At 38.8% G+C, this 24,225-nt stretch overlaps 2 protein-coding genes across 2 annotated transcripts; both read left to right on the top strand.

Annotated features, from left to right (window-relative positions):
- The first annotated feature begins 3,811 nt into the window (after nt 1-3,811).
- On the top strand, nt 3,812-5,786 carry LOC131994788 (uncharacterized). Its single transcript, XM_059361672.1, has 2 exons — nt 3,812-5,135; nt 5,185-5,786. Exons 1-2 carry the CDS (start codon nt 3,812-3,814, stop codon nt 5,784-5,786), a joined length of 1,926 nt encoding a protein of 641 aa, XP_059217655.1.
- Nucleotides 5,787-6,292: 506 nt separating this feature from the next.
- On the top strand, nt 6,293-9,313 carry LOC131994787 (uncharacterized protein K02A2.6-like). Its single transcript, XM_059361671.1, has 2 exons — nt 6,293-7,492; nt 9,107-9,313. Exons 1-2 carry the CDS (start codon nt 6,293-6,295, stop codon nt 9,311-9,313), a joined length of 1,407 nt encoding a protein of 468 aa, XP_059217654.1.
- The last annotated feature ends 14,912 nt before the right edge of the window (nt 9,314-24,225 follow it).

Raw genomic sequence — 24,225 nt, 5'->3', positions numbered from 1 at the left:
GTATGTTGTATTTGAATCGTATTAATTGCGAAAATGCATCTATGATACAATCACCACATTAATCACGCTCGACAAACCTGTCTATTAGCTGTACTTTTTCCCAATGCATGTGTTTTTGTGTAAAGACAGACTTTTCTTCTGTGGCAATTACACTTATTCCGTAGTACTCATGATTGTGTGCATCTGTTGGAAGCTGTATTGATGGTTTCGAACGCTAGACAACCGCTCTCGCTGTTGCTCCGTGTGCCCAGGTTTGATTCCGGGTCGAGCTCTGTCGATTTTTTTTTTCAAGTCACATATGAGTATCGAACTTGTATTTCTAACACTTCCTCTGTAAACCCCAAAAGAAACACAAATGTATCTATAATCTGTCAAAGACTATCTATTCCGTTCGGTGCAAAAATCTCTTTTTCACAGAAAAAATTAAAAACATGGTTCAATTAAGAAATTTGTACGTTCAATTAAAAAATTCGCTGAAATCGGACCTATAAACGAATTTGTATTATTGATTAACAATTTTGTAATGTGGATTTATGATCAGCTCAAAAATCCAATTAAAGTGGTTATTAACTCCATAAACCAATTATTTGAAAGTCCCTTTCTTTTAAGCAACATTTTGCTGTGTTATTAAACATTAATAATTGATATTTTTCACATGAATAAAAACTTTTTATTCCATTAGATTAAATTGAAATATATTGCTTAAAAATAAATATATATTTCTAATTTAGGTGTATGTCCATAGTGGCATTAATATCTGCACCCTCTTTTCAACCTTACCTAATTAAATGATCCCTTACTTTACTTTCTTACTTTAATTGTCCCATAAGCCGAACCCAGAATAGCGGTTCAAGTGCCTTGATCTTCTGCGCTTAGAATCTCTGGCACCAAGTTTCCTGGTGTCTCCAACCACTTGATCTTTCCATCGGGCTTTAGGTTGCCCGGTTTGCGTGTACCACCGTGTTTGCCTTCAAGAGACTTCTTTGCTGGAGCTTCTTCATCTATTCTGACAACATGACCTAGTCAACGCAACTGTTGTATTTTGATACGTGTAACAATGCTACCGTCGTCATACAGCTCGTAATTCATACGACCCCTTTATTCTTCATTAACGCTAACTGGTCCATATATTTTACAAGGAATCTTTCTCTCAAACACTCCAAGCACTACCTCATCTGCTTTCACAAGTATCCAAGCCTCAGAACAATATAAAAACACGGGTAGTATCAATGTTTTGTATAGTATAATCTTCGTCTGTCGAGAGGTGGTCTTGTTTATAAACTTAATCCAAAGTATCATCTGTTTGCCAGTATTATTCTTCGTTATATTTCAGAACTGGTGTCATTCGTTTCGGTTACGGTGGTGCCCAGGAAGATAAAGTTAAAGGACTATCTCAAAGTTGTGCCTCCCAACTTTTAATTCATCCACAACAACACGAAAATGGAAAGTCACGCTTTATACCATACGTAATTTGGGTTAATCCTACACTCAAATAAAATTTTTCCTAGCTGGAGTTAATGTCCCTCACATGAAAATATTACACAAAACAATTCACAACAACACAACTTAGCCTAGTTTATTTTTTTGGGAAGTTTTTTTAGATTTTTTGTGCTTAAATGTTTATATTTTTTTCTTGTCGAATTTCCTATTTTTATACCCTACACCATAGGATGGGGGTATACTAATTTCGTCATTCTGTTTGTAACTACTCGAAATATTCGTCTGAGACCCCATAAAGTATATATATTCTTGATCGTCGTGACATTTTATGTCGATCTTATAGAGTATTAATTGTTAAGTACCACTCTAATACACAATTATACATTGTACATAAATCTTAACATTCTAACATCTTAACACTCTCTCTCATATCTGTTGTCATAAGTTGATGTATCTCATAGACACATACACACATACACCTGTTTATACATATATTTAGTACTAAGCTCTCATTAGTAGTTCTTGCAGCTTTGATTTGCAATAAAGAAAACAGTAAGCATTTGAATACTTACAAGGCCGCTTGTTTCTCTTAACATAATAGTGTAATACACTACATAATTGGCGACGAGGAGAAAAAAAACAAGTAAAAGCGTGCTAAGTTCGGCCGGGCCGAATCTTATATACCCTCCACCATGTATCGCATTTGTCGAGTTCTTTTCCCGGCATCTCTTCTAAGGCAAAAAAGGATATAAGAAAAGAGTTGCTCTGCTATTAAAACGATATCAAGATATGGTCCGGTTCGGACCACAATTAAATTATATGTTGGAGACCTGTGTAAAATTTCAGCCAATTCGTATAAGAATTGCGCCCATTGGGGCTCACGAAGTAAAATAGAAAGAACGATTTATATGGGATCTGTATCAGGTTTTGAACCGATTTGAACATCATTTGACATAGTTGTTGAATGTAAAAATAAAATACGTCATGCAAAATTTCAGCCAAATCGGATAGGAATTGCGCCCTCTAGAAGCTCAAGAAGTCAAATCCCCGGATCTGTTTATATGACAGCTATATAAGGTTATGGACCAATTTCAACCATACTTGGCACAGTTGTTGGATATCATAACGAAATGATATATAGCAAAAATTCATTCAAATCGGATAAAAATTGTGCCCTCTAGAGGCTCAAGAAGTCAAGACCCAAGATCGGTTTATATGGCAGCTATATCAGGTTATGAACCGATTTAAACCATACTTGTCACAGTTGTTGAATATCATAGCAAAACACGTCGTGCGAAATTCCATTTCAATCGGATAAGAATTGCGCACTCTAGAGGCTCAAGAAGTCAAGACCCAAGATCGGTTTATATGGCAGCTATATCAGGTTATGGACCGATTTGAACCATACTTGGCACAGTTGTTGGATATCATAACAAAACACGTCGTGCAAAATTTCATTTCAATCGGTTAAGAATTGCGCACTCTAGAGGCTCAAGAAGTCAAGACCCAAGATCGGTTTATATGGGAGCTATATCAGGTTATGGACCGATTTGAACCATACGCAGCACAGTTGTTGTATATCATAGCAAAATACGTCATGCAAAATTTCATTCCAATCGGATAAGAATTGCGCACTCTGGAGGCTCAAGAAGTCAAGACCCAAGATCGGTTTATATGGCAGCTATATCAAAACATGGACCGATATGGCCCATTTACAATACCAACCGACCTACACTAATAAGAGGTATTTGTGCAAAATTTCAAGCGGCTAGCTTTACTCCTTCGGAAGTTAGCGTGCTTTCGACAGACAGACGGACGGACGGACGGACGGACGGACGGACGGACGGACGGACAGACGGACGGACATGGCTAGATCGACATAAAATGTCGCGACGATCAAGAATATATATACTTTATGGGGTCTCAGACGAATATTTCGAGTAGTTACAAACAGAATGACGAAATTAGTATACCCCCCATCTTATGGTGGAGGGTATAAAAATAACGGAAAACAGCAACAACGATTGCAATTTCAAATTTGAGGTTCAATAACCTATAAAAAAAAGTGAAGTGCATATGTACAGGGTGGCTGATGAATATTGCTACAATGATGAATATTGCTACATTTTTTTTTCGGTGTATGGAATACATTTTTCTTTTATTCATGTTAAATTAAATTATTAAATTAATTATTAAATTATTATTAATTAAATTAATTAATTAATTAATTAAATTAATTATTAAATTATTATTATTAAATAGAAAAAAAGTTATTACATTTTTTTTTGGTAGCGGCTTTCATCAGCCACCCTGTATATATATATGCAAATGAAAAAACTGTTTTATGGAATTAAATGAAAATAATTATTCAATGCCGCCAAAAATGGATGATGCAAATGTGACTCTAAATAGTGGTCAAATGACGGTGTTCCAAACAACGAATGTGAACGAGTTCAACCCTAATATGGAATCTTGGGAAGTGTGGAAAGAGCGCCTTGAAATCCATTTCTGTGAAATTGGTTGCACAGAGGACAACATAAAAAAATCGATTTTGTTGAAGTCGATTGGTGCAGTGCCGTATAAAGTGCTACATAGTTTATGCAGCCCTGATTCCCCTGTTCGTAAGACGTATGATGAGCTGTGTGTGATATTGGACACACAATATACTCCACCAACGATCGTTTTTAGTGAGCGGAAGAAGTTTCATGTGGCAGTTAAGAATGATGGCGAGTCTGTTGCTGAGTGGTATGCTCGTGTGAAGACCCTAGCACTTAATTGCAAATTTGGAGCCCATTTAGATGCATTCATCTTAAACCAATTTGTAATGGGTTTGCCAAATTTTATGTTCGAGAGGCTATGTGAGGAAGATGAAACTCTAACGGTGCAAAGTGCGTTGAGAAAAGCTATGATATTGGAAACAAAAAACATGGCGAAAGTAGCAGAAAGGGATCAAAGTTCAGTAAACTTTGTTAACAGATCGAAGCCTTCGAGAAAAAATGGCGGTGGTGGTTACAGCGGCAATAGTTATGGCGGTAACATAAGTGGTGGTGGCAGCAGCGGTGGTAGCGGTAGCAGAGGCAGTGGCAGCAGAGGAAATTTTTGTGGCAGCAGAGACAATAACGGCGACGGTGAAAGAAAATCATCGTGCTCTCATTGTGGTTGGCGTAACCATAGCTCGCAGTCTTGTAAATACAAGAACAGCAAGTGTCATTCCTGTGGAAAAATTGGCCATTTGGCATCTGTTTGCTACAATAAAAAGAGAAGTGTTAATTACGTTTCTAATGACACTAGTAATGACACTAGTGACGTGTATTCCCTTCCAGTAATAATTGATGGTGTCAAATTGAATGCTGTGTGTGATACAGGTGCGCCATGTACATTGTTGCCTTTGTCGTTTTATGAAAACGACGATGTTAAGAAGGTTCTTCGTCCATGCCATGTACCATATGTGGATTATAGCGGAGACAAATTGAAGCTGGTTGGTGAATATTATGCCTCAATTACTTTTGAAGGTAAAACTAAATCTGTAGTTGTTGTTGTTGTTGAGTCATCGAATCCCCCATTACTTGGACGTTCGTTTTTACGTGCTTTCAACTTTGAATTGCTGCAAGTGAACAATGTAAATTGCCCAAATTTAAATTCCGTGATCGAGCAGTTGAGAATGGAATTTTCTGAGGTTTTTGAGGAAAAATTGGGTGAATATAATATCAATGCTGTTTCACTGAGGGTTGCTGAAAATGCAAGACAAGATTGAGGCGAAATTACGCGATTTAATTGCGACTGGTGTGTTGGAACCAGTAGATAACTCCGATTGGGGTACACCTTTAGTACCAATTTTGAAACCAAATGGCGATTTTCGCATTTGTGGAGACTATAAAGTCACAATTAATAAGTTTTTGGAGGATTTCAAGTATCGTTTGCCTCGGATTGAAGAAATTTTTGCTTCTTTGGAGGGTGGTGAACTTTTCACTAAACTTGATTTGTCGAATGCCTACAATCAACTTGTTCTTGATGAGGATTCCCAACTGTTGTGTGCGTGGAGTACGCACATTGGAACTTTAAAAGTAAAACGTTTACCTTTTGGTGTTAAGACAGCAGCAGCTATTATTCAAAAAACTATGGAAAATCTATTCAGAGGAATTCCATATGTTGTAGTATATCAAGATGATATTACAGTCACTGGTAAAAATATGCAGGAACACATAAGTACGTTGCGTTTGGTTCTACAAAAATTACAAAGTTCTGGATTAAAACTGAATTTAAAGAAGTCTGAATTTTTCAAATCCAAAATATTGTATTTGGGTTTTAATATTGATAAAAATGGACTTAGCAAAAATAATGATTGAATTTCGAGCTTAATTTCTGCCCCGATTCCTACAAATGTTTCGGAATTAAGAGCTTTCGTTGGTATGGCGAACTATTATTCCAGATTTATTAAGAATTTTGCGCAAATCATGTCTCATTTTTACCACTTGTTGGGTAAGGGCGTTCCGTTTGTCTGGTCGGATGATTGTCAGCAGGCGTATGATTTGATTAAAAGTTTGTAACTTCAGATCGGGTTCTGGTCCATTTCAACCCTGAATTACCAATAATATTAACAACGGATGCTTCGAATAGTGCAGTAGCAGGAATTTTATCTCACCAATTTTCGGATGGTCTCAAGCCCATTGCTTTTGTTTCAAGAGCATTATCAAAAAGTGAGAAAAATTATAGTACACTTGAAAAATAGGCGTTGGCGATTGTGTTTTGTGTAACAAAACTCAAACAGTATTTACTTGGAAATACTTTTGTACTAAGAACGGACCATCGTCCGTTACTTGCAATTTTTGGTGCAAATAAAGGTTTGCCTATGATGGCCTCAGCACGTATGCAACGCTGGGCACTGATTTTATCCGGTTTTAATTACACCGTTGAACATGTTAAGGGAGTGCAAAATGAAGCTGATGCTATTTCTAGAATGCCCCAAAGAAATTTTGAGAGCAATAATATTGAATATTCCTATATAAATTTCATAGAAAATGAGGAAAATTTCAACTTGAATTTCAAGACTGTATCTCGTGAAACGAGACGTGACACTGTTTTGTCAAAAGTAGTAGAATGTATTGCAAGTGGAACCCTGCACAATTTAAAAGATGATTTGTATACGCCATATCGTGAAAAAGATACACAACTTTCTGTCGAAAATGATTGCGTTCTGTGGGGATACAGAATCGTAATTCCAGAGAAACTGAGATCTGCAATCTTAACAGAATTACATCGTTCCCATTTGGGAATTGTAAAAACAAAGGCTTTGGCTAGATCGTATATATGGTGGCCTGGTCTTGATAAAGATATCGAAGATTTAATCAGGAATTATATTCATTGTCAAAAATTGCAATCCAGCCCGGAAAAGAGCAGCCTAATTCCATGGGTGTCTGATGGTTCTGTGTGGAGCAGAATACACATTGATTATGCTGGCCCGATTAAAAATTTTCATTTCTTCATTATCATCGATGCTTTTTCAAAATTCGTCGAAGTATTTAAAACCAAAGATTTAACAACTGCTTTTACAATTAGAAAGCTGAGAGAACTGTTCTCACGCTATGGTTTGGTTGACACGCTCGTTAGTGACAACGGACCACAGTTCACATCATATGAATTCAAGAATTTCTTGGCCTTAAATGGTATAAAACATGTCTTGACTCCTCCGGGACATCCGTCCACAAATGGTCAAGCAGAAAATTTTGTCAAAACTTTTAAAAAGTCTATTTTAGCAAATTTAGACCAAAACAAAGATGCCAATTTGGATCAAATATTATGTCGTTTCCTAATGGATTACAGAAACATGAAACATTGCACAACAACTGAATCTCCAGCTATGCTGTTCTTTGGCAGGAAACTGAAAACCAGATTTAGTCTTCTAAAACCCCCAACAACAAAACAAAACATACTTAAGTCTCAAGACAACAACTTAGTTCATCACAACGGTAATCGCAAAGAGTTTTTTTTTGAAGGTGAAACTGTGTTAGTACGCGATTATCGAAATCCAAATAAACCTAGTTGGACTAAGGCAGTAATTCAACGGCAACTAGGTCCACAATCTTACTCCTGTGTTTTGTCTCACAACAACAACGTCATCAAACGTCATCTTGATCAAATTCGTGGTCATAATCTAACACAACAACAACAGCCAATCGAGCAACCAACAACAACTAATAACAACAACACATCATCATCTGAACCTGTTCCTATGCAAATGAATGAGGATGTTTCACTCACTAGAATGGAGCTCAGACCACGAGAGGGAGGTAGAGTTGTAAAGAAATAACTCAATTACAATTTTCTATGTATTTTCAATATAAAATCATTTATTTATTATCAGCTTTAGGAGGAGCATATAGAGTATTAATTGTTAAGTACCACTCTAATACACAATTATACATTGTACATAAATCTTAACATTCTAACATCTTAACACTCTCTCTCATATCTGTTGTCATAAGTTGATGTATCTCATAGACACATACACACATACACCTGTTTATACATATATTTAGCCATGTCCGTCCGTCTGTCCGTCCGTCCGTCTGTCCGTCCGTCCGTCTGTCCGTCCGTCCGTCTGTCCGTCCGTCCGTCTGTCCGTCCGTCCGTCTGTCTGTCGAAAGCACGCTAACTTACGAAGGAGTAAAGCTAGCCGCTTGAAATTTTGCACAAATACTTCTTATTAGTGTAGGTCGGTTGGTATTGTAAATGGGCCATATCGGTCCATGTTTTGATATATGTAGCTGCCATATAAACCGACCTTGGGTCTTGACTTCTTGAGCCTCTAGAGTGCGCAATTCTTATCCGATTGAAATGAAATTTTGCACGACGTGTTTTGTTATGATATCCAACAACTGTGCCAAGTATGGTTCAAATCGGTTCATTACCTGATATAGCTTGATATGGGGACTTGACTTCTTGAGCTTCTAGAGGGCGCCATTCCTATCCGATTTGGCTGAAATTTTGCATGACGTATTTTATTCTTACTTTCAACTACTGTTTCAAATAAGGCTCAAATCGGTTCATAACCTGATATAGCTGTCATATAAACCGATCTGGGATCTTGACTTCTTGAGCCTCTACAAGTCGCAATTATTATCCGATATGCCTGAAATTTTGAACGACGGATTCTCTTATGACCATCAACATACGTGTTTATTATGGTCTGAATCGATCTATAGCCCGATACAGCTCCCATATAAATCGATCTCTCTATTTTACTTCTTGAGCCCCCAAAGGGCGCAATTCTTATTCGAATTGGCTGACATTTTGCACAGGTCTCCAACATATAATATAATTGTGGTCCAAACCGGACCATATCTTGATATCGCTCTAATAGCAGAGCAAAACTTTTCTTATATCTTGTTTTGCCTAAGAAGAGATGTTAGGAAAAGAACTCGACAAATGCGATCCATGGTGGAGAGTATACATATAAGATTCGGCCCGGCCGAATTTAGCACGCTTTTACTTGTTTCTTTTATATTAATTGCTGGGGCTGTTGGCAACGTAATGTGGAAGTTTGAACGTCAAATCATTTTACACTAGATCTTCTGGGTTTCATTTCACATAAAGGGCAGGTACTATTACTTTTGTTACCTGGCAAATTCGAAATATCTAAACAAGTTTATTGCCTCTCCAACTGTAGAATGCCTTTAAATTCGACCAACGTTTCCATATGAAGACTTTCATCCAAAAATATGACCAGGGATTATTCCTTAATAGAGCTGGCCTGCTCCTTCAATGCGATGGTTTCGATTCCGTTGGCCGCTTGGGGTTTCCTTCAAAGCAAGACACAAACGCAGCACCACGTTCAAACAATACCGTCACTAAGTATCATTACTTACGTTGTTAACTGACACGTCATATAAATGTAATTAATCACCAACAAGACACTGAAGTCTCTGTAAAACTCTAATAAAAATACGATTCACTGGGTTGACTGGGTTTTTTATTAAATTTTTCCCAAAACTCTATGGTCTGTATTTCGCACGATCTGTATTTTCCCGGCAATACACAATTTGAACTTTGAACGCGTCTGGCCTTTCCTTTATTTTCGAACATGTATTACTTCTTTCTGTTTCCCCACTTGACCCATGGTACATGAACTTAGAAGGTAGGGTCATTTGCCCAACAACAACATTCTTCTGTGCAACCCTGGTAAAAAGCTTACAACTCGTAATGTCAAATGCCGGCTGGGCAGCAGTATGTCTGCCGAGGTTAGAAGAAGAAAAAAGTTTAAAAATCTTTCTGGCTCAGAGAAATTTATAAGTTACTAGCTGACCCGGGCCCGCTCCTCTGCGCCTTCTTTTACTCTATATGGAACAAAAGTTTCCTTGCAATATTTATTTTCGACAATTAAAGATCTTTTAGTGAAATACCATGCTACGAAAATAGTGTATCGCTTGACTTACAGTTTAACAATATAAGTGCCTTTATCTGAATCCCATATGATCTTTATTGGTCTACGAATTTAAGTTTGAATGTAAGGTGTACTCCATTCTTAAAATACTTCATTTCAGACCGATATTCTCATGATGTCTGATTTAGTGGTGACTTAGGGGGAGAGGCGGTCCCCCAGATACTGGGCCTGGAAAAATATCAGCATCGTGCTTTTCTCTTAAATACCATTTATTTAAACCCCATATTGCCATTGGCTTAAGAGGAGTTTACAGGATGAGGCATCCCCCAAACACATGGTCCCAAAAATAGGTTATCAAATTCGTTTTCTAATCTCAAATACCTTTCATTTGAGCCACATATTGGCATGGTCGAAACATTTTTTTCCTTTGGGGTGTTTTGGGAAAGGGGTGATGCCCTAAATACATGGTCCTACATTTGGATATCAAATTCGTATTCTACTCCCAAATACCTTTATTTGAACCCCATATTGCGATGGTCACTTTGGGGGTTGTTATGGCGGTGGGACGTCCGCTAGATAGTTGGCCCCTAATGTAGATATCAGATACGTAGTCTACTTCCACATACTTTTAATTTGAGCCCCATATTTCCATAGTCGGCAAACATGACCAGCTTGGGGGTGCATTGGGGGATGGGCGGCCACTCAATGAGTTGGCCTTGAAAATATATAATGGATTCGTGTTCCACTTTAAAAACCCTCTTATTTGAGCCTCATATTGCAATAGTCAGAAAATACTTACTATTTGGGTAGTGTTGTGGGGGTGGGGTGGCCCCATAGACACTTTTCCCGAATATTGGTATCAAATTCGTGATTTACTCCCAAAGACCTTGCATTTGAGCCCCATATTGCTATGGTCGTAAATTTGTCCCCTTTGAAGGATGTTTTTGGGGAATGGCGGCCCCCAAACACTTGGTCCCATATTTGGATATCAGATTCGTATTCTACATTCAAATACCTTTTATTTAAGCCCCATAACCCCATGGTCAGTAATTAAGTCCTGTTTGGTCCAGAAACGTGGTCCCACATTTGGATATCAGATTCGTATTGTACTCGCAAATACCTTTCATTTGAGTCCCATATTGGCATGGTCGGTTAATATGTCCGATTTGGGGGTGTTTTGGGGGTGTTTTGGGGGTTGGGGTGCTCCCCCTAGCACTTGGTCCGAAAATTGGATATCAGATACGTTTTCTTATCCTAAATACCTTTCATTTGAGTCCCATGTTGTCGTGATTGGTCTTAATATGTGTTTGGTAGGTTTTAGGGTGGGGCAGCCCCCTTACGTACCCCATCCGAAATTTGGATACCAAATTTTTATTTTAAGGGTACTATATGAGAGCACACAAAATTTCGCTTAAATCGCACCACCATCTCCGAGATCTGTGGATCAAAAAATGTGGTACCCTATTTTCACCATCTGTGAAAATTTCAAGTAAATCGGTTCAGCCGTTTCTGAGTCTATAAGGAACACACAAACATACAAACAAACAAAAAAATCTACAAACAAACACAAATTGATTTTTATATAAATATAAGATTTTTTTGTTCACCCACCAACGAGAGCCAAATTCAATGTTGAGTGAAAAACTTATACCACCCAGCAAAAAATTGTTACTGCCTTGGAAGCAATATGAAAATATTCTAGCATACTTATGTGCATTTTGAATGGTGAATAACAGGATTCACTAATAGAAGGTTAGGTCAAATGCAAAAACACAAAGTGGATAGGCCCCATAAACATTATTAAGGATGTCAAATCTGACGATTGAAAATGTCATCATATAGGAGAAAACGTAAACAAAGAATTAATGTAAAAAGAGAACAAGTTGACATCCTCAATGCCAAGTACTGCCAAATATTAAAAAAAAGTATATCGGCTGATCGCTTGGCTTAACCTTATTCAGTGAATCCTGGGTGAATAAGTATGCATGAAACTATAATATAATGTAAAGCAATATTCTTTAAAAATTTTACAAAAAAATATGGTTTTAACATACTTTTGTGCAGAAATATACTGCTTAGGGTATGCATGAAATCATGGCTTCAAAGTATGGTAAAGACGAATTTGTTTTGCATCCATATTGCTTCTGATCAGCGGTTGTGTATGCTAATAGTGTTTTGAGCCCAACGAACGAAGTTCAAGTAAAACATTTCGTGCTTCACGAAAGTTACAGATATAGACACGATCTTTATTCGCGTGTTTTAAAGAGCGTTAAATATCTTCGGTTGAATTGCCAACTCGGACAAAAAGGTTATCGCGCTTGTTGTGTTTTCGTGTTGTTTTATACTTTTTAACGCAGTATTCTTAAATGGTTTTTTTTTAATCTGAATTTAAATTTGAATATTTTTATTTTATTTTATTTATTTTTTAAATTAATAACTTCAAAACGCCACCTGAGACTGAGTTTTGTGTGTTATTGAGAATTTTTAATTACAATTTTTAATAAAAATAATATAATAAAAAAATCATTTATTTTTTGGGACATTAATCGCAGAAAACTGTGTTTTGATCGAAACGATTCTTTTTATGAAACAGGAAAAATAAATTTGTGGTGCTAATGTTGCATTTTTGATGTTATTCAGGTAAGCAGGCGAACTTATTTGAATATGTGAAGGATATACATGGGCGAAATTTGACATCAGTCATGGTACAACTAAGAGGTAGCGTCATTAGCACAACAACAAAAATCTACCCCCAACGAAACTAAGGCGGTTTTAGAAATTAACTTTGTTTTACAACTTATCTTTTACAAATGTGTTTTTTATTTATACTGGCATCATTATTATACTGTTTTGTTACTAATGTGTGGAATATCGGATCAAATAGACCACATCTTTAAGATTTTTGGAATAAATCACAGCTGTGTTATCCAGCCTTTGACATTTAGATTTACTGCAAAATCAAAACAAATATAAAAAAATATAAAAAAATTGTACTCAGCTGTTCGCATGACCTCAACTTACAAGTGCATCCCGGGCATCAGTCAGTATTTTGATATTGCAATTCACAAATTAGAGGAAAAGCCCACCTTTTGATTCCTATTAAAATGTTCTACACAATTCACTCTACCGGATAGCGATTTTGGCGCAGGGTATAAAATATTTTATATACAAATTATACATCGTTGAAAAGGTCTAGAGTTGTAGAAGACCAAAAAAAGTATGATAACATAAAAAATTAAGATTTTTGATGAAAAATTTTTATTAGCTTTTTTCGATTTTTCCACTGTGCGACGCTTAGAACCCACTGCTGTCTATGTGCCCGTAATTTACTTTACTTTAATTGGCTATGACAGAACATTTGTTCCATTAGCCGAACGTAGAATAGCGTTCCAAGCGCCTCAATTTATAATCTCTGACACCAAGTTTCGAGGTGTCTCTCACATCACTACGGAAGTATAGTCATACTGAATATGTTGTGCGAACATAGACAGCAATGGGAGACAAGCGTCGTCGCCGTCGCCTTCTGCATCCTCGTCGTCGGACTATGTGCCCCCCGACCTCTACCGTGCGGCAATATACGCAATACCAATATCCCAGTCCCAATATTGCCGGGAAGTGTTGTTTCTTGCAATTGAATTGCAATGGTTTGAGAGGCATGATCATCGAAATAGTGGATTTTATGAGTCAGAAGAACAAATTAGTTGCACCGTCTCAGGAGACAAAGCTGACCAACATTTGCACCCTGCACAGTTGTGGATACAATGTGCTATGTAAAAATTGCTTAAGGGGTGGAGGTGGGATTGTCATTGTGTTAGATCATTCCGTGCAGTATAAACCCATTTCTCCTGCGCCTGGTGCTAGTTGCCTTTACATGGAATGTATGGGGTTAGTAGTCAGATCCGGTACTGTCGAGATAGAGCTATACAACATCAACATACCGCCGGTTGTTGGTTGTGCCCCAGTTAACAGGTCCGATATTAGTGGCCTACTGTCTGGTCATAATCGCCTGGTTCTAGGAGCCATTAATGCGCATCACGTTTTATGAACATTTTCCCTAGGAAACAGTTTTGGCAGAGCAGATTGAATTTTCCACGTAATGCACGGTGAATGAGGATGTCCCCACTAGGATAGCAAGGAGGCAAAGCAGCTCGCCAGACGTTTTCATCGCATCCTCTGATCTCCTGAGTGATGTCACCATAGCATCCTCTGATCTCCTGAGTGACGTAACCGGGCAGGCCGTCATTGTTTTGGGCTCAAACCACCTTACCATAATACTCTCCATCGACTGACAACCCCTACTACATAACGCCTGAACGCCGGACGTTTAACAATCAGATGTAGGCGGATTGGGTCGGTTTCAGAAAGTACACCAATCGCCGCTTCAGTGAGCTGATACCCCCTTAAATGTGCTATTTGCTGAGAGGAAATTCCGAAACATCATAAGCGCAGCAGCCCCTCGCTTTGCACCAGCCGGTCGAATACTACAAGTTCAGTCCAATTTCTTATCGCAGGCAATGGTACTTGCAGAAACAGGGAAGTCAAAGAACATAAGCAGAATATGTGGCTGGAACACTTGAAGCAATGTAATCATGGTACCGGTTTGGGTTTGCTATGGTCTACTGTTAAGTCATTTTCGAACCCCGGAAGATGACAGGACCTCAATTAATTTCAGCGACGTAGCCATTATTGCTGTCCTTAACCTGTCTTTGAGCACTCATATAGTAGCCGATGTCTAGAAGATGGGCAGAGTGTTCCCGCTACTGAAGCCTGTAAATGGGTTATCATAAATCAAATTGAGGAAGCTACAATCAATCATATCACAAAACAACCTGTATCGGGAAAAATAAATAAACAAAACTAAAATATTAACAGCCCTATTCTGAATAACAATTCCCTGGGAATTTATTCCCTACTCCCTTTTCCCCTATTCTGAATAACAATTTACTGGGAGTTTTTTCCCTAATCCCATTTCCCTTATTCTAAACAAGCTTCGAAATAGGGATTTATCTCCCAGGGAAAAAAGTAACTATTGCTTCAAACAAATGAAAGGGGACTAGGATAAAAAATTGTGAATTTAATGTTTTTATAAAAAAAATGGTACCACTTCTTATTACTTACGAACGATTTAAAATGTATGGAGATTATTTTTCACTTTTACAAAATCAAGTACAAATTTTGTTAGGTTCTCCCGGTTTAAATATGTCATGTTCCCACCATAGAAGATTTTCTTAAGTTTTTCAATTTTATTAGCACTCCGTTCCGAGTCCGATACTAAAAGCAGGTCCCTTATCATTGAGCTTAAAGTAGAATCGGGCGGTACTCAATGATGTGCAAGAAGTCTTCTGCTTGTTTCTAAATGGAATGTTCGTTGGCATTTGTTCAAAGATACTTGGCGCCAGCATTTGGCAGCATTTACTCCACAGGAATAGGAATAAATCCATAGGTCGCTTTTCGGCAGCATTATATCCAGCATCCGTCCCAACCACCATGAAAAGCGGCCGTCGCCAGGAAATGTCGATTAGATCTTAAAGTTCTAGCTCCATAAAAGTAGAACTTTAGATAAAGCGGCGCATCCGCATTTATGACGACGAAGGAGAAACAATCATCTATATTACGAATCAGCCTCCTTAAATCCTTTTGGCAAGGTAAAACGCCAACATGCAGGATGTGTGCCCCGCATGCAGCTAGGGACAACACGACACAATTAATCTATTTATCTGTCCACCCGACTACTTTGGAAGCATCTAATTTAGCCAACGATTGTTTATATGATGACGGAAAGTTGTTATCACAACACAGAAATATGGTAACAAGCTGTAGGCCATAATTGTGAATTATTAAAATACAAAAATTAAAAGAAACATTACAAAGCAACACTAAACATGTTTGTAAACTTTTTTAGCAACAGTTGTAACTTATTTTTCCATTTTATGTTCTTTTTTCCAAAAAAAAAAATAACAATCAAATGTTTAGCCAAAATAAAACAGCTGAAGCAAAACAGCTGTTTTCGAAAACTCGAAAATCCCTCTCCCATATTTTTTCTCTCCCCAGAATCAGAATAGGAGGATTTTATTCGAGGGAGAAATTTATTCCCTGGGAGTTTTCAGAATTGGGCGGTAAGATTCTATTGCAGGATATTGTCCGGCTTTAGACCATTGTTTAATGATTTCTATTCAAAGAATAGAATAGCGAAAAACATTAAAAACTCAGTAAAAGTGGGTTGGTGCTAGAAGCATTTGACTGGTTATCCGTATCGCGATTTCAATTTCGACCAAGAAATATCATCAGCGGACGATGTCAAATGAATCATGGTGCTTACATACCATCCCAACTAGAGTAGGTTGTACAGCACACATTTGAATTTGAACAGGGTTTTTTTTTTAGGACGACTTGCTTCACAAGCGCAAATCTTACTTCCCATCCCAATGTCAATAGCAACAAACAGAAATATATTTTGCAAAACTCTTTTGCTCTTCGCACGGCGATCGCCCGACGGTTGATGCTGCCAGTGCTATTTTTGTGTAAAGGCAGTGATACCTACACCACAAGGAGGTAATGATCTCCACCTTACGCAAATTTTGAAAACTCCAGATCTCGGAGATGGGTAAACCGATTTGAGCGTAACTTTATGTGCATCTTTACAATAACGTACACGGAAAAAAATAAAACGTTTGGGGAATTTTTACGACAAACAAAATACTTTCATCGGGAAGTTTTGCTTTTATTGTTTTATTGTAACCGTGTAACGTTTCACTTCAACATATCAAACGTTAGTTATAAACATAGTATTATTGAACGTAACTAATTTTGTTTATTGTAAACCCTTTACAATAATTGCAAAAGTGCTTCGATAGCCGGCAACGATTATTCCTGTACCGGACCAATAAATATTCTTTTTTGTCTCTCCTATTAGGGAGAAAGAGTGAGTATTGTAGACACAAGAAAATAAACCCAAGCAGACCCATAAGCTTGCAAATAATTGCAATTGTGTGCTCGTCACTGGTATAGACACATTCTCGCACAAAACATTTTTGCCTTTTTGTTTTGACTGAGCAAAGAGCAGTCAGTATATCGAGCAGATCGGACGAGTTTCGGTACAAAAATCATGGGATGTCCAATGACAAAATCATTAGAGCAACACACAAATGACCGCCATGTACAAGAAAATACAAAAAGAATTTCTTAGCCATATACATTATTGTTAATATTTAAGCGATAAACAAATAACCATCGCAAAGTAGGTTTTTTAGTATGCGAAAACAACAATAGCCATTTTTTTTGTTTATAGCATAACGAATACAGCAGATCATAATATAAAACCATAATGGAGTTGCGCGAAAATGGAAGGCTTTTAATATAATTCTGTACCATAACTTCGAAATAAATCCAAATATACTCCGAAAGAATTTAAATTACCAGCTACGATCTGCTTCAGGATTCACTGAATAAGGTTAAGCCAAGCGATCAGCCGATATACTTTTTTTTTAATATTTGGCAGTACTTGGCATTGAGGATGTCAACTTGTTCTCTTTTTACATTCATTCTTTGTTTACGTTTTCTCCTATATGATGACATTTTCAATCGTCAGATTTGACATCCTTAATGATGTTTATGGGGCCTATCCACTTTGTGTTTTTGCATGTGACCTAACCTTCTATTAGTGAATCCTGGATCTGCTTATAATTTGCAAAAATTTGAGTTTGATTTATGTTACAACATTTAATTGAACTTGGCGTCTTTTCAATATGCACAATCCATTTTAAACGTTTGACTTAAAATAATTTCTAAATAAAGAAAATCTAGTTGAAACCATGAATAAGATGTTATATATATCAAGAATGAAAGGTATTGTCAGGGTAGGTAGGTTGAAAAGATGGTGCGTTTATTAATCCGACCTATGCCACTATGGACATACACCTAAGCCAGTAATCGGCTTGTTATAAGCTCTAAATACTAAAGAATACCACGCCCCTTGGTTGGTTTATGGCTGGTATTGTGTCCCCACCTAAGTGGCGGTGTCTGTAAGCCGGATAGCGGGGCAATGGCATAGGAAATGCTCCAATGTTTCATCACCGATTTTGCATAAGTAAGCCTGTAGTTCTATGTATCCTGTTATGATACCGAAAGCTTCACTGACCTCAAGCTTGCTTCCTTTCAGTAATAGCCTCGTCTTCTCAAAATCCGGATCTCCCCAAAGGATTTTCGTCGACCTGCCGACTATTTCGTTGTTCCACAGTGTTACATGCGTTCCTAGCCCACGCTTTTTACTCGGACTGCGTCGACCCGAAAGGCTTCGGGTTAACCGAGTTTGTGTCCCGTTATGATACCAAAAGCTATACTGACCTCCTTCTTACTTCTTTTCAGTAATAGCTTCGTCCTATCATGATCCGGATCCCCCCATAGGATTTTCGCCGTCCTACCGACCATTTCGCTGTTTCATAGTGTTACAGAGCGTACGTCTCCCACGTGCTTAACTCGGACTGCGTCGACCCGAAAGTTTTCGGGTTAACCAAGTTTATTGACGTCAGTCTCCTGGCCTTCACTGTCTGCTTTCCCTTACCCCTTACTGCGCTATGGCCCGGAACACAAACGATGCGGATTGTGCCATTCCCAGGGAAGGCGTTAATCTCCTTTTTAAACTCCTAGACTGTGTGACTTTACCGTCCTGGTTGTTATTGTCCTTATCGCCAGTTTACTGTCCGTAAAGTTATTCACACTCGACGTCCTCGAGTTAACACCACACCACCTTAGGGATTCCGTGATAGCCCAGATCTCCGCCTGCAGGACCGTATTATGGTCAGGCAGTCTAAAACAGATCTCTGTCCCTGGGTTCACAATGTAGACAGAAGTTTACTTGGCGAAAATTTCCTTTATGTCAAACGAACTTTTTTTTGGCGTGGAGGGACAAAAATGTAATATCCCTATTAGGGTTTCAGAGAATGGGGGTCGCACGTTATTGGACTCAAACTTGAGGTATTTGGAAGTAGATTACGAATTAGAGCTATATAAATACCAAAAAACCAAAGGGGGTCACCGTAGCGCAGAGGTTAGCATGGCCGCCTATGACGCTAAACGCCTGGGTTCGAATCCTGGCGAGACCAACAGAACAAAAAAAGTCAGCGGTGGTTTTCCCCTCCCAATGCTGGCAACATTTGTTAGATACTATGCCATGTAAATTTTCTCTCCAAAGAGGTGTGGCACTGCGGCACACCGTTCGGACTCGGCTATAAAAAGGAGGCCCCTTATCATTGAGATTAAACTTGAATCGGACTGCACTTATTGATATGTGAGAAGTTTGCCCCTGTTCCTTAGTGGAATGTTCATGGGTAAAATTTGCAATTTTACCCAAAAACCTATAAAGGATGACTTTTTAGCTTTTATGTTTTTGGCAACACTGATTTAAACAGCTCACGTACGCTTCAAACATTTTCAGTTTGATTTATAATTTAACCATTAATCATCTTACAAACGAACAACGCCTGCAAATTATTGAATTTTTTTATCAAAATGCGTTCTCTGTTAAGTAGTTCATCGCGCTCTGTTTTGGGTTCAGCGACGACGCTGTCTAAATAAGTCCATTATCAGATATAGCTGCCTTATAAACCAATCTTCTGATTTGATTTCTTGAGTCCTAGACGGCGCAATTCTTATCTTATCTAATTTGGCTAACCTGATATAGGTGCCATATAAACCAATTTGACTTTCTGAGCCTTTTGAGGACGCAATTATTACTCAATTTACCTGACTTTTTGGAAGTGATATTTTTGACTTGTACGAGATGACAAGTACGGTCCATATCGGTCAATAACTTGATATAGCTCATATATATTTGAAAAAGTCATTCAAAGTCCTTGGCAAATGCGATCTATGGTGGAGGGTATATAAGATTCGGCCCGGCCGAACTTAGCACGCTTTTACTTGTTTCAATTAATTTTGTTTTAATTCTTTTTAATTAAGTTAAATGTTTTTTGAGTAGAATTTTTTTAAAATCAGTTTTTGCTTTAGTAATTTGTTTTTAAATGGTTTCTAGTAGTTTTTAATTTTTTTATCTTATGAAAAAGGCTCTGCAGGAGCGTGATTACACCTACTTACTTACGTCTCATTAGTTTGGTGGAATGCTATGGAGAAAAAGTGCAACATAAGGACCATACAACAGGTTCAGAGAACATGTTTTCTTGGCACAGGCGGTACGATGAGGACCACGCCCACTAGGGCACTGGAGACTATTCTAGATATCCGACCTATTGACATACAGATTAAGTGTGAGACAGCCACTGCGGCTATGAGAATTAAGGCGATGGGAGAATGGATTGAGGACGGGAGCTGCTCATACCATCGCGGTATAATCGGCACAGTCTTGGATTGACGGAACACTGGTATTGCCATCCGGAAGATCGTGTAACACGGACGGATCAAAGCTAGAGGACAGAGTGGGCCTGGGGGTTTACATTGAGAACACAGGGAGTGAGATCTGTTTTAGACTGTCTGACTATGATACGGTACTGCAGGCGGAGATCCGGGCGATCACGGAATGCGTGAAGTAATTTATTACGGACAGTAAAATTACCATAAGGGCAATAACAAGCAGGACGGTAAGGTCACGAACAGTCTTGCAGTAAGAAGGAGATTAACGCCTTCTCTGATGATGGCAAAATCCGCATCGTTAGGATGGTCGGTAGGACGGTGAAAATCTTATGGGGAGATCCAGATAGAGAGAAGACGAGGCTACTACTGAAAGGAAGTAAGAAGGAGGTCAATATAGCTATTGGTATCATGACGGGACACATAGGACTATGTGCTATCACTTGCCGTAAAAACGGTGCGGCAAGTGATAGCATGTGTACGGCATATGGGGCAGATGATGAGATGTTGGAGCATTTCCTATGTCATTGACCGGCTTTCACGAATAACGGACACCGGCACTTAGGTGGCGTCACTATACCAGACATGAACCAACTTAGGGGAGTGGCATGGAAAACAATTTTGTAGTTAAAGCGCACAACAACCGATTACTGGCTAAGGTGTATGTTCATAGTAGCATGGGGCGAATTAATATCTGCACCCACTTTTCAACTTAACCTAACCTATGTTAGAAAAGTACTTCTTAACCCGAAAGTTTTCGGGTTAACCAAGTTTATTGACGTCAGTCTCCTGGCCTTCACTGTCTGCTTTCCCTTACCCCTTACTGCGCTATGGCCCGGAACACAAACGATGCGGATTGTGCCATTCCCAGGGAAGGCGTTAATCTCCTTTTTAAACTCCTAGACTGTGTGACTTTACCGTCCTGGTTGTTATTGTCCTTATCGCCAGTTTACTGTCCGTAAAGTTATTCACACTCGACGTCCTCGAGTTAACACCACACCACCTTAGGGATTCCGTGATAGCCCAGATCTCCGCCTGCAGGACCGTATTATGGTCAGGCAGTCTAAAACAGATCTCTGTCCCTGGGTTCACAATGTAGACAGAAGTTTACTTGGCGAAAATTTCCTTTATGTCAAACGAACTTTTTTTTGGCGTGGAGGGACAAAAATGTAATATCCCTATTAGGGTTTCAGAGAATGGGGGTCGCACGTTATTGGACTCAAACTTGAGGTATTTGGAAGTATATTACGAATTAGAGCTATATAAATACCAAAAAACCAAAGGGGGTCACCGTAGCGCAGAGGTTAGCATGGCCGCCTATGACGCTAAACGCCTGGGTTCGAATCCTGGCGAGACCAACAGAACAAAAAAAGTCAGCGGTGGTTTTCCCCTCCCAATGCTGGCAACATTTGTTAGATACTATGCCATGTAAATTTTCTCTCCAAAGAGGTGTGGCACTGCGGCACACCGTTCGGACTCGGCTATAAAAAGGAGGCCCCTTATCATTGAGATTAAACTTGAATCGGACTGCACTTATTGATATGTGAGAAGTTTGCCCCTGTTCCTTAGTGGAATGTTCATGGGTAAAATTTGCAATTTTACCCAAAAACCTATAAAGGATGACTTTTTAGCTTTTATGTTTTTGGCAACACTGATTTAAACAGCTCACGTACGCTTCAAACATTTTCAGTTTGATTTATAATTTAACCATTAATCATCTTACAAACGAACAACGCCTGCAAATTATTGAATTTTTTTATCAAAATGCGTTCTCTGTTAAGTAGTTCATCGCGCTCTGTTTTGGGTTCAGCGACGACGCTGTCTAAATAAGTCCATTATCAGATATAGCTGCCTTATAAACCAATCTTCTGATTTGATTTCTTGAGTCCTAGACGGCGCAATTCTTATCTTATCTAATTTGGCTAACCTGATATAGGTGCCATATAAACCAATTTGACTTTCTGAGCCTTTTGAGGACGCAATTATTACTCAATTTACCTGACTTTTTGGAAGTGATATTTTTGACTTGTACGAGATGACAAGTACGGTCCATATCGGTCAATAACTTGATATAGCTCATATATATTTGAAAAAGTCATTCAAAGTCCTTGGCAAATGCGATCTATGGTGGAGGGTATATAAGATTCGGCCCGGCCGAACTTAGCACGCTTTTACTTGTTTCAATTAATTTTGTTTTAATTCTTTTTAATTAAGTTAAATGTTTTTTGAGTAGAATTTTTTTAAAATCAGTTTTTGCTTTAGTAATTTGTTTTTAAATGGTTTCTAGTAGTTTTTAATTTTTTTATCTTATGAAAAAGGCTCTGCAGGAGCGTGATTACACCTACTTACTTACGTCTCATTAGTTTGGTGGAATGCTATGGAGAAAAAGTGCAACATAAGGACCATACAACAGGTTCAGAGAACATGTTTTCTTGGCACAGGCGGTACGATGAGGACCACGCCCACTAGGGCACTGGAGACTATTCTAGATATCCGACCTATTGACATACAGATTAAGTGTGAGACAGCCACTGCGGCTATGAGAATTAAGGCGATGGGAGAATGGATTGAGGACGGGAGCTGCTCATACCATCGCGGTATAATCGGCACAGTCTTGGATTGACGGAACACTGGTATTGCCATCCGGAAGATCGTGTAACACGGACGGATCAAAGCTAGAGGACAGAGTGGGCCTGGGGGTTTACATTGAGAACACAGGGAGTGAGATCTGTTTTAGACTGTCTGACTATGATACGGTACTGCAGGCGGAGATCCGGGCGATCACGGAATGCGTGAAGTAATTTATTACGGACAGTAAAATTACCATAAGGGCAATAACAAGCAGGACGGTAAGGTCACGAACAGTCTTGCAGTAAGAAGGAGATTAACGCCTTCTCTGATGATGGCAAAATCCGCATCGTTAGGATGGTCGGTAGGACGGTGAAAATCTTATGGGGAGATCCAGATAGAGAGAAGACGAGGCTACTACTGAAAGGAAGTAAGAAGGAGGTCAATATAGCTATTGGTATCATGACGGGACACATAGGACTATGTGCTATCACTTGCCGTAAAAACGGTGCGGCAAGTGATAGCATGTGTACGGCATATGGGGCAGATGATGAGATGTTGGAGCATTTCCTATGTCATTGACCGGCTTTCACGAATAACGGACACCGGCACTTAGGTGGCGTCACTATACCAGACATGAACCAACTTAGGGGAGTGGCATGGAAAACAATTTTGTAGTTAAAGCGCACAACAACCGATTACTGGCTAAGGTGTATGTTCATAGTAGCATGGGGCGAATTAATATCTGCACCCACTTTTCAACTTAACCTAACCTATGTTAGAAAAGTACTTCTTATGCACAGTGTGATTGTTTATAGCCCTGATGGCTTCGCATTGCATGAAATGAAATACAATGAAATGAAAGGTACGTTCAGATATCCACAGGGCTACCCTCCCAAAACACTCCTAAACCGACATGTATATTGGTCGGTGGATATTATTTATATATAATAAAGAGACAAGTACCCAACACTATGAATTCTGTAAAACATATACTCCACTTTACTGGAGCAATGTAACTTAGGTACTGGTTTAGGCAAGCTGTGGTTTACTGTTAAGTCACTCTCGAACCCCGGTAGACGGGACATTCGTCGTATCCGTGGTCTCTGAGCCGAAGAACAGCTATCACAATTTACCGTAGGCGAAGTTAAGGATGTCACAATTAGCCATGCCAAACTATTTGAGAACATCGCCAATACGTCACTCAAGCCAGGCCCGAAACCTTGGGTCGCGAACTATATGTATGGTCGCCAGTCACTTGTGGAATTTAGGGATAAGAAGTCGAAGTACCGTAGAGTGAAACAGGGAGTTCCCCAAGGCGGGGTGATATCTCCGGCACTGTTTGACCTCTGCAATGACAAAATCTTACTATACCTTAGGCCCCTGGTTTTAAAATCAATAATCCGGTAAAATATTCGTCAATACTTATGTGGAGCTATTTCACTTACCAACGCGTGTTTGGTAATTTTGAATAA

The sequence above is a fragment of the Stomoxys calcitrans genome, chromosome 2 (assembly GCF_963082655.1).
Source record: "Stomoxys calcitrans chromosome 2, idStoCalc2.1, whole genome shotgun sequence".
NCBI classification, from domain to species: Eukaryota; Metazoa; Arthropoda; class Insecta; order Diptera; family Muscidae; genus Stomoxys; species Stomoxys calcitrans.
The sequence above is the reverse complement of the archived record's forward strand: the minus strand, read 5'-3'. Positions and strand labels throughout refer to the sequence as shown.

Bases quoted from the DNA above. Each gene is read 5' to 3' on its own strand.
- LOC131994788 (XM_059361672.1), top strand. From the start codon at position 3,812: ATGCCGCCAAAAATGGATGATGCAAATGTGACTCTAAATAGTGGTCAA. The intron at 5,136-5,184 runs GTGAATATAATA...TGAAAATGCAAG, and splicing joins GGTTTTTGAGGAAAAATTGG to ACAAGATTGAGGCGAAATTA.
- LOC131994787 (XM_059361671.1), top strand. From the start codon at position 6,293: ATGGCCTCAGCACGTATGCAACGCTGGGCACTGATTTTATCCGGTTTT. The intron at 7,493-9,106 runs GTAATTCAACGG...CTCCAACTGTAG, and splicing joins AACCTAGTTGGACTAAGGCA to AATGCCTTTAAATTCGACCA.